At 34.8% G+C, this 12,294-nt stretch overlaps 1 protein-coding gene across 1 annotated transcript in view; it reads left to right on the forward strand.

Moving 5' to 3' along the window:
- Nucleotides 1-241: 241 nt before the first annotated feature.
- LOC130049624 (uncharacterized) overlaps nucleotides 242-12,294 on the forward strand; it is a 37,294-nt gene continuing 25,241 nt past the window's right edge. The window contains exon 1 of the mRNA XM_056147487.1: nucleotides 242-1,528. Coding sequence (XP_056003462.1) covers nucleotides 242-1,528 — 1,287 coding nt within the window. The remainder of the gene's footprint in view (nucleotides 1,529-12,294) is intronic.

Here is a 12,294-nt window from a genome sequence, read left to right on the forward strand (position 1 = left end):
AATTTATGGGAATGACGGCAAGTGCTGACAAGTTCTGAACGCTTATTCAATGAAGATTTTTCGGGATGACATATTATAAAGAATTTCTCTAGAATACAGAGGTTGCACTTTTTTGAAATGTTTGAGTATGATGATGTTTTTCCTAAAATTTCCCACTTGATTTTGTAGTCAATATTTTTGTCTTTCAATGTCCATATGAATTTGCTGAGCTCGGTGGTATTCTTTTTCGTGGAATTACGGAATGAATGAGTGTGGTTGGCGTATCTTAATTATAAAGAACGTCGAATTTGAAAACAAGACAAACGAGTTCCAGCGTAAATTGAATGAAGACAAGCGCAGGATCAAAGAGAACCCCAAACTAATTATTAAAGCCGACAAAACATCTAATTACTACGAGCTCACGAATGAAGAATACTCAACCCTCCGTGACAAAAACGTACATAAAACGTACAAGAAATCTACCGGTGGGAAAATAAACGAGATCAACTCTGAAGGGAAGCACATAGCTGAGCAGCTAGGTATCAGCGACAGAACCGAACGTATAGCCGAAAGAGAATGCTTTATAACACTGAAAGATCACAAAGAGAACTTTGAAAACGACCCGAAATGCCGTCTCATCAACCCGACGAAGTCCGAACTCGGAAAAATCAGTAAATCAAATCTACAACGTATTATACAAACAGTAGCGGCAGCCACTAGACACAAATTATGGCGAAAAACTTTATCCGTAGTGGAATGGTTCGACAGTATACCTGACAAGAGTTCATCTTCATTCATCTGTTTTGATATCGTGGACTTTTATCCCAGCATATCTGAGCAATTACTCCACAATGCTCTCAGTTACGCATCGAAGTTCCATCATATTTCCGATGCGGATAGTCACATCATTATGCACACAAAGAAGTCGTTATTACTATGTCAAAACGAACCGTGGGTCAAGAAAGAAGCCAAAGAAAATCTATTCGATATTACCATGGGCTCATACGATGGCGCTGAGTGTTGTGAATTAGTCGGCATCTACCTGCTGTCAGTGATCAAAGCCGAGTTCGGTAGTCTATTAAACGTAGGACTATACAGAGACGACGGACTAGGCGTTACGAAATGCAGCGCACGAGTCACAGAGAAGATAAAACAACGTCTGTGCAAGATATTTGAGGATCATGGTCTCCGTATCACTATAGATGCCAACAAGAAGGTGGTCAACTATTTGGACGTAACGTTGAACTTACATACAAGTAAACATTCCCCGTATTTGAAACCCGGCAACATTCCGCGTTACGTACACTCCGGCAGTAACCACCCGCCTTCCATACTTAAAGCTATACCATCAGGCATCAATCACCGATTGTCATCAATTTCATCGGACAAAGAGGAATTCGTCAAAGCCGCCGGCATATACCAAAAAGCACTTGATGAAAGCGGCTATAAATACAAGCTAACATACGACGAATCAGCCAAAACTAAACAGAACAGCAGAAGAAATCGTTCCCGTAACATCACATGGTTTAACCCCCCATATGATAGTAACGTAAAAACAAACTTGGGTAAACAGTTTCTCAAAATTATAGATGAGTGTTTCCCGATAGGCCACGTTCTACGCCCGATTATCAACAGAAACACTATTAAAATATCATACAGTTGTATGCCATCCATGCAAAATGTAATTGACTCGCATAACGCTTCAATTAAACAAGTGCGCCAGACCGGAGATACATGTAACAGGTGTAATTGCCGAAACAAAGACCAATGCCCGCTCAACGGTGAATGTCGCGCTCACGGAATTGTGTATTTAGCTAGAGTCAGAGCCGATAATGGACAAGAAGAGAGCTACGTGGGACTAGCAGACACCGAGTTCAAATTAAGATACGCCAACCACACTCATTCATTCCGTAATTCCACGAAAAAGAATACCACCGAGCTCAGCAAATTCATATGGACATTGAAAGACAAAAATATTGACTACAAAATCAAGTGGGAAATTTTAGGAAAAACATCATCATACTCAAACATTTCAAAAAAGTGCAACCTCTGTATTCTAGAGAAATTCTTTATAATATGTCATCCCGAAAAATCTTCATTGAATAAGCGTTCAGAACTTGTCAGCACTTGCCGTCATTCCCATAAATTTCTATTTACTCAATCCTGTGTGTAATCATGCTTAGCAACTATCCAGTATGTTTCTGTGTAACATATTCTCAGCCACGCGGATGTTTTTCGTTAGATGTCATTTTTCTCCCGACGAGTGAGGGGAAACCATCCCCTCACGAAACAGCCTGTAGAGAAATAAATGTTATGTGATTGAACTCCATCTGATCGTCAATTTATATATATATATATATATATATATATATATATATATATATATATATTTAAAAAATCTAATATAAAAAGAAATTCAGTATAATCTGGGTTGTTTGGGAAAATATCTTTGATTAATGTCTTTCCACTCTTTACATGATTACTGTCAACCTTGAGATCACATGATAATTATACTATGTGTGTGAATGTATATAATGAATGTTATTATCAGATACTAAAACCTGCAAATAAAAAACAAACAATATATATAATATACAGCTGTAGTCTGTATTTATGTTTACACTCAATTCGTGTATTTTCTTATAATTTTTTGTACTTGATAACAAATGGACAGTAGTGTTTAATATAATATGCTATGTAAGTAGTGGGTGTAAATTGAGAATTTGAAGAGTAAGATATGTGCTCTAACTGTTTTTTACAATCCGAATCCTCTACATTTGCCCTGCCATCAAGATTATTTACGTTTTCATCTGAGGATAATGCAATGGAACAACAGTGTTACTGGGTGAAAGCAGTCAATCATAAAAATCCAAATGATTCAATAAAATTCTGAACTCTGAAATCTGATTCAAGAATATGCTCAAGTTACATTTCATATATAACAAACTTACCAATAACAATCATTATTCCATTTTGCATTTTAGTCGCATTCATTCAGTGACATATCTCAAAGCAAATCCTTAAAAGAAAGGTAAATGATTCATCTCCCTACTCCCAGAAAAAAGTTAAAAATTAAACTTCCATAGAAATCCTATCTTTCCAGTTTCCAAACTGAAACTCATATAGTAATGCATTTATCACAACATACATGAAATTTTGCCCCCTCTTGTACAAAGCAAAATGGCTTAAAATAGTTTCACTAGCCTACATGTGTAAAAATGTTGTTACAGGTGATATGATCCCTTGTGTTCACTTCCCCTACAGAAATAATTACAGAAAGCCTGCCCTCTCTCGAGAAATTCCCCCATATATTGCTAGCTGTTAGCCATATTTTTTATTGCACTAAGATTTTTCTTGAAATTCTGCCATTTGAAACAGATACAAATGTAAATATCTATTGGCACAAACACAAAGACCCAACATATCAAGAATGTACATCAGCTTACTCAGTAATAATAATAATAATAATAATAAGACCTTTATTTAACCAGGATTACATATTTAGCGATAACGCTAGTTTTCAATATGGTCCTGCATATAACATACATACAGACAGATATTAGTAAAATAAACACAGATTAAAAGAAGTAGAATACATATAAACTTAAGAAATAATTATGAATGTAAGATAAATAGAATACAAAATGAAGCTTAAAAAGTATGGTGATAATCTCTAAGATAATTTCTCTTAAAACACGCAACACTCGTTGAGTTTCTTATGTTTTGACTCAAGGCATTCCACACTGTGCTCCCTGAAATGCTGAAAGATCTTCTATAATATTCTGTTTTTGCCCTGGGTATATACAAAATATTTGAATAAGAATTTCTAGTTTGCCTCTGACTGACTTCTGATACATATTTAAAAACATTTAAATAATCTGGCATTAAACCATGTAAAACTTTATACACTAAAATGACTTTTCTATAGACAAAGTAATCTGATAGAGGCAACCAGTTAAGTTCTGTAAACATGACATTAGATGGTGTTTCAAAATTTCTGATGTTAAGAATTACCCTTGCAGCTCGTTTTTGCAATATAAAAAGCTTATTCACATTTTCAGCATTTCTTGGATTGCTCCATATAGTACAACAATATGTAAAATGTGGAAAAATCATAGTATTAAAAATCTTCAGCAGCACATCGTTTGACATAAAATATCTTATTCTTCTTAAAATGCCAATTCTCTTGGAAATCTTGTTCATAAGTGATTCTATATGACTTTTCCAGGACAAAGTTTCATCAATAATAATACCAAGTAATTTTGACTCCTGAACACATTCTATGACATGGTTATTTATCACTAAATTTAATTTTCGATACTTTGATAATTTTTGTGCCGATCCAATAAGTATACATTGAGTTTTAGACAGGTTTAAGCTTAATTTATTTTCCTTAATCCACATTATACTGCGCTGAAGATCTTCATACATCTTTGACTCAATATTTTCCACTGACTTATCTGTTACATCTTGTGAAGTATCATCTGCATACATATTTACATGAGAATGTTTCAGTGCTTGTGGATAGTCATTAATATACAGGATAAAAAACAATGGGCCTAAAATAGAGCCTTGCGGAACTCCAATGGTTACATTTCTTTCCTCCGATAAATTGCCTTTCCAAATAACTCTCTGTGTACGATTTGTTAGATATGATTTAAACCATTCAAAAGTATCATTGCATATGCCAAATGACTTGAGTTTGTGTAATAAAACCTTGTGATTTATAGTGTCAAATGCTTTCCGTAAGTCTATAAAAATTACACCAGTAAGTTTACCTTCATCAATATTTTTAAGCCATCTATCTACTAGAGAAATAAGAGTACTTTCACATGAGTGTTTTGGCCTAAAACCAGACTGACAATCTGTAATTAGAGAATTTACTGACAAATACTCATAAAATGAATTAAAAACATGCCTTTCTAAAATTTTGCTCACACAAGGTAAAATGGATACAGGCCGATAATTATTAACTAGACATTCATCCCCTGATTTAAAAAGTGGTACAACTCGTGCCTTTTTCCAGTCATCTGCACAAGTACATGAAGATATAGAATAGTTGAAAATATATGCAAGAATATCACATACACTGTTTGATGAAAGTTTTAGAAGTTTGACAGAGATACCATCCAAACCTGTTGCCTTTGATGCAGACATACATTTTATCTCATTTTCAATAAATTCTGCAGTTATACCTGGTATTGTATAAGAATTTTTAGGCATTTGTTCTTCAACTGTAGGTAAAGTGTCATCAAAATGTTTTCCTAGCTCATGACCAATGTTACAAAAGTAATTATTAAAACATTCGGCAATATCCTTTGTATCTTTAAAAATTACGTTATTGTCCTTAAGAAATGTACAGTTTGTATTCGTTTTCTTAGATGGTAAGAATTGCCTAAGTTTGTCCCACATGTCCTTGGGCTTGTTTTCTGCCTGGGAAATTGCTTCCTCAACAAATGCATGTTTTGCCTCCCTGATCTTTTTCGTCACCCTGTTTCTTGATGCTCTGTATAGGTTCCACGCGTGATCATCATTACTCTGTGTCGCCTTTTTAAAGAGGTGTTCACGACAGTGCATTTCTGTAAGTATGTCATCGTTTATCCATTCTTCTGAACGTGAGTTAATTCTTCTTTCTTTTAGAGGAATGTGTTTATCCACCACTTCAAAAAATTTAGAATAAAAGAATTGCCACATAGTATCAATATCCACCATTTCATATATGGGACTCCAGTCAATAGTGTTTAGTTCTTCTTGAAAACTGCTCTCATTTAAGTTTTTAAAATTTCTATATTTAATATGAACGTGACTGTTTGCACCGGCTCTAATTTTACCATTTACAGCTTACAGTAATATGAATCACTGTAAAAAGTAATTAACAAGTATGGTTATATATAAAATGCATTAACATACACTTACATATGTATATTCTAAATATATTTTTGCATATCATTTCTAGTTAAAATGCATTTGTTGATGAATGAGTATGTTATCTTTTTCTCCCCCCAGTAATTTAATTGGGGATTTACTTTTAAAACAGGGCTCGACTTTTTGAATATTAGACAGAACTGATCTTTGAGAAAAAATTAACAAATGTCTTTTAAAAAATTCTCTATGGTGGTTGTATTTTTACATTTGAATAGAAACTGAAATTACTCTTTAATTGCTCCAGTGTTACATATATTACAAAATCATTCATGTGTTGGTATAGACATGTATGACAAGGTTGTGTGCGCTTAATCTTATTCTGCTAATAACTGACCTTTCTGCTTTTTTAATGAGTTATTATCATTATGCACAGCGTTTAGCGTTATCAAAAATAACATGATGAAATTTTAGTTTTTATGAAATATTTCAAATATTTGCAGATTCTTCTCGTAAACATTGATCTGTTATCCTTTGTTTTATACATACTTCCCAGAAATGGTTTTATTGAACTTTATTTTTAAATTATAAATAAAAATCCTAAATTGTTAATAATGGAGAGAAAAAAAAAATGTCCAAGAATTTGTGTGGACTGATACATATGGTTGCTAGTCTGAGAGTGATTACAAAAAACACTAAGGCTGAAAAGTACCTCGTTAGTATCACTCTTTTAGGAATGACAGATTTTGTGTCCAAAGTATGGGAATGGAAATGCAAAATTGAATGTTGGGAAAGTTTTTAATTTATTTGGTTTGATTTGGTGAGTTGTAAGGATTTGTAGTTCATATTTCAATATGATTTGTGCTTTTTAAAAAATTTAAACAATTGTAAAGTAATCTTTCTTTCCGGTTCATCTCTCTTTTTGAAAAACGAAGTGCATAAACTTTCTAAATTCGAAGAAAAAAATCCGATATTGACGAAATGGGGACATCGATGTCCACAAATTAAATACGAAAAAAATGTTATATGATAACGTACATCGGTACAGAAGTGTTGTAAATAGAATTCAAAAGTATACAAAGGGAACACCACACAAAAAGAGCCTCGAAAAGTACATCACTCTTAAGATATGGAGCGGAAAGCGAGGTCGTACAGTGTGTTTCCTACGACGCCCTGTCTATACCGGAAGTTATGTTTAACCGTGGTGCGTCGATCGTAACGCACGGGAGATCACTCGACAAGATAATACTGGATAGGTCTATTTTCTCTCGTCCTCAGATCCAAAGAAACCATGTAAATAAAATCCAAATGCACCAACACTTCTAATAACAATGCAATAAAATATTACTGCCATTGATCCTTGTTACATATGTTTATTTCAAAAAGACGATGACATCAAACTTTCATCAGAAGGTCGGGCCTATATTGTACGTCAAAAAATAAATACTCGGTCAATTGTTGTTACTTTGTTAAAACCATTATTAATCATAAACTGTAATCACTTCTAAAACAATTTTTCTCCATCGTTTCTTTTATAGAAATGCCTTTTGTACTGTATATGAATGGATTATAAGCGCACTATTTTTTTCCCACGTAAAGAAGACTGATGAACACGACGTCTGAGACACGGATTCAAAACAAATTCAATCAGCTGTTTCTACCATACCGTGGATCATCTCAAAATCAAGCGAAAAGAAGGCGTATGAGATAAATAGAACATCTGTATTGCGTATTTTGATATTTTGGTTTATCTAACTCGTTGATATGGTATATTTATTCGCTCGGTAAGCCTCGCGAATAAATACACCATATCAACTCGTTGGATAAACCAAATATAAAAACACGCAATATAGATATCTTCTATACATACAAGTCCAAAATATATATATTCAGTTAATCCAGAATTTCAGTTAGGGGGTGGGGCGTGGACAAATCTGAGACCTTTAGGTCCCCAGTTGTCCAGTACGAAGTCCCCAGAAGCTCGTGTGTTTTACTGTATTTTGATAATGAAATCTGGCGTATCTAAAAGAAAAATGAAAATAATAGTATTTTTAACACACATGCTGCAATCTAATTTGGGAACGAACAATAAGATTTTTTTTTAGCTTCATTCAATCATGTTTAATACTGCTGCAGATTACTATATATCAATTTTGCATGAATATACCCCCACCCCCACCCCCGATTTAGGATTATGTTTCAGAAAAGTACTACATATATAAAAGTATATTTCTTCTTCTCCCACTGCACCCCCCCTAACCCCTTGAAAACGATGTTGCATGCCACAATTTATAAAATATCGGGTATTGTCACATTTTTTAAAATAATCTCGCCTTAGCTTGTGTTCGCTAATACTTGAGAATGCGGTTACTGGAGTTCCGAAAGGGTATACTTCCTTTCCGATACACCACACGCACCCTGTCGTTATAATGAGGCATTAAAGATTGCAAGATATCGTAGGTAAACCATCAACAATATTGTGCTGAAAAAAGTTTTGCATGTCATTTAAATATATTTTAATTCCAGATGCAGAAATGAACGTGACAAATATATAAATTACAAAACTTTAATGAAAAACTAGAATATTACATTTTTGTGGCGATTATTTGTCACAATCCACTTATATAATGTATAAGTTCCTCAGGCGGAAACCGGAGAATCACCAAATTCCTCCGTCAACTGGCAAAAGGCGCACCCACGGGTGACCGTGATGAGCGAGACCTCGTGGTACCATAACAAGAGATAATACCACATGTGAATAGGAAATCAAGTTCTGGATCAGGTCCTTACTCTATCCCGCCTCCCCTGGTACCATATACAGGGAAAAGCCCAAAACTTGCCCTTGGTACCACAAGGGTCAAGCCGGCCCCTAAGGTAAACAAAGGTGACCCCCACATTCCCTTCAGTAATGAGGATGGAATACACAGAGTTTAGAGCCAGAAATTTAAGCGAGATCCTGATTCGTGGTAATCCCCGAGTTCTGCCAAATGGACTTGTCTACATACCAGTTCATTTAGTTTATTATCTTTATATAACTTTACCCAAAGAATAGATTCATGTTGTACCTTTTCCAACGATAAAAAAAATCATGTAACTCCTTTTTATAGATGAAAGTTAAACCTCCATCCTTACAAGATTTCCTTGGGAAACACTAGTAAAAATATTTTTCTCTGATTACACAATCATCGATATCAACAAGAAAACGATATCATATGAATTAAATAGTGAAACAAATGATGGAACATTTATTGTTTGATGGATTTGTCTATTAATGTTCCAGGAACATATTTTGAGAATATCCCCAGCGTTTTCCTATACTGAAGGCTGGTCACTCGCACTCGGTCGGTAAAGACGGTTGTTGATGTACAGCTTGTTGTAAACAAGTCTTACTTCGTTACCCTCATCGCGTTTTTTCTTCATTATCCTGGTGAGATCCTTGCGTTCGGCCACGATTTCTGGAGCGTTTGTTCGTTGATATAGAAGTTTGTTCCACGAAGGTTCTTAGCCACTCCCTTCACTAGTTGTCTCTGCTGGAACTTGTTCAATTTTGCGACTATAACTCGTGGTGCAAGTGACCCCTCGATTCTATGTACGCGATCAAACCTCAGACTTCCCACTTGCGCTGCATCCATTTTTAGGTTCAATCTCAAGAAATGTCGAAGAACACGCTCAGTTTCAACTGGAGTTTCATTCCGCCTTTCCGGGATGTTCGAAAATAGCAAATTATCTCATATCGATCTGGATTTTAAGTCCACTTTGTCATCCTTTAATCTTTTGTTCTCCAACTCCATGGCCCTCAACGACCCATCAAGTTTCCCCATGCCGAACTCTAAACCATCAATTTTGTCTTGGAGACAGCTGATTAACTTGTTCGTTTCCTCAAACTCCCTCCTCAAAATATGTGTAATTTCACCAATTGTTTTTTTCAAAAGTTGCGATTTTTTTCTCAACTAAATCTAGTTTCATCACTTGTTCTCTCACTAGAGATATGTTTTTGTCCAAGTAAGAGTTACGGGGCTGTCGGATATGACCTTAAAAACGGAGGTCCCATGCCACTGCAGGCTTTGGCACGTTAACGAACTCTCACTGCTACTGCCCTAAGTGTTACTCATAGATCAAAACATGTGACACTGCAAGTGGTGATGTCTCAACAAGAGTGAAGGATCACGAATGAACGTAAAAGAAACAAACATCCAATTGGCATATAAACCACGAATTTAAAAACATAAGACCACAAATCATTGAAATATCGAGAAAGAAATACAAAATTTATGCCATGCTTATAAGTACTGGTATATTATTTTAAGTCACTTGAATCACTCATCCGTTTTTTCCGTCTTGTAAACTTTTCACTTTTTCAACTTCTGCACCAAACTTGCCACAAAACATCCTTGGGTAAATGAAATTCAAGTTTATTGTCCCTTCTCTGTTAAGGGGTGATAATAAAAGAAAAATAATGTGGCGCCTTGAAAATAATTTCTTACAAAGAGGGATCGCAGCCATCTTGTTTGGCCACTTTCCCACTTATGATAATGTCAGCGTCTGATATAAGTATATACAATATTTTAGTAGAGCATTTAAAAAATCGCCTAAAGAGCTGACCCACAATGTACGAAGTAGTAATACGGTAATAGACTAAATTAATAAAATATCATTTGGAACAAGTTGACTATATTACTATATAAAAATTAAAAATTATGACTGAAAAAAAACCCAACCCCAAAACATAGAATCACGGAATCTAATACATGGGTTTAACACATAAGCAATTGGTTATGTCAGATAAAGGTCATATAGTTGAAAAGAACGATTATGCAAACACAGAATTGAAAAAAAGAACCAAATGTTAAAAAAGGTCATAGTACTACTGTTAGAGACATGATGAGACAGATAGGCCTAGATGAAGCTCATAATCTAGGAAGGGTTACATGTAAGCCCGTATTCATCCTGGCGAAGTCAGTAGGTTTGTTGATACCATGCAGTTCGAATGACTTCAACCTGTGCATCCAGAATTTTTCCTTCTGCTTTCTTTCGGTATCTGACCAACTTGGGTCATGATCAATAAACACTACTGTCATGTCCTCCCATCGGTGATTATTGCCATTGAAATGTGAGGCTACTGGTAAACCTTTCTCTGACAAAGGACCGATGGTTGTTGACCCGTCTGCGAAGGTCTGTTATTTCTCCTACATGTACGTACTGCTTTTGACAGACATAGCAACAGATGAGATAGTTGCAGTTATTAGTTTTGCAGGGATATTTTATAACTGCGACTTGTGACAGGATTGCTGAAACTCCCCGTATCTGAGCTATATTTGCATAATTGACATCTGAGGTCTGAGCATGTTTTCCTTTGAAAGGGTGGGGTGGATGACAACTAAATGAGAGTCGGTGCGTTTAGCGTGGCGATTACACTTAATTTCCCCGTTCATAAATATGGCTGTGGTATCCAAAAATGTGTTATTGAAGGTAGAAATGTCCACATTAAACTTGATGGAATTATGGTAAGAGTTTACCATCTGGTGGATGAATATTATATATATATCCAAATTGTGTTTTTAAAAAATTACAGTGTCCGATATAAAATATTAAAAGAAACAGAATGAACAGTACACAAAGTAAAAATTTTAACGCAAGTGCTTTCATTTTATAATCCTCAGACGTTAGAAAACTATTTTAAAATATAACGCCTGAAGATTATAAAATGAAAGCCCTTGCGTTAAAATTTTAACTTTGTGTACTATTTATTCTATTTCTTTTAATATATATATATATATATATATATATATATATATATATATATATATATATATATAAATTTTCAGTACCTAGTTGTGATTATTTAATGCTTTATATATTAATTAATTGATTATCACATGTATCGTTTAGATCCTAGGGGTAAACGTAAAGTTGGGTGTTATAATTGTTTGTTTGTGCTTTATATTAAATATTCTATACAATTGCATCGAGAGATCCACTCTCCTTATAAAATAGCTTAAACACTGAATGACACAGCGACTGTGTGAGATTGCATCAGTGTGTATAAGTAGCGCTTTAGGAGCATAACAAAACTTCCTTTATTAGGGGAAGGCGTTGTGGCCGAGTGGACTTACGCACTGGTTTGACAGTCTTGCTAGGCGGTGGGTGCCATTGGTCGCCGGTTCGACCTCTGGCTGGGGTGAACATTTTCAGTACCTAGTTGTGATTATTTAGTACTTTATATATTAATTAATTGATTATCACATGTATCGTTTAGATCCATGGGGTAAACGTAAGGTTGGGTGTTATAATTGTTTGTTTGTGCTTTATATTAAATATTATATACAATTGCATCGAGAGATCCACTCTCCTTATAAAATATCTTAAACACTGAATGCCACAGCGACTGTTTGAGATTGCATCGGGCTGGGGTGAAAATTCAGTACCTAGTTGTGATTATTTAGTGCTTTATAT

Source organism: Ostrea edulis, chromosome 8 (assembly GCF_947568905.1).
Source record: "Ostrea edulis chromosome 8, xbOstEdul1.1, whole genome shotgun sequence".
NCBI lineage: Eukaryota > Metazoa > Mollusca > Bivalvia > Ostreida > Ostreidae > Ostrea > Ostrea edulis.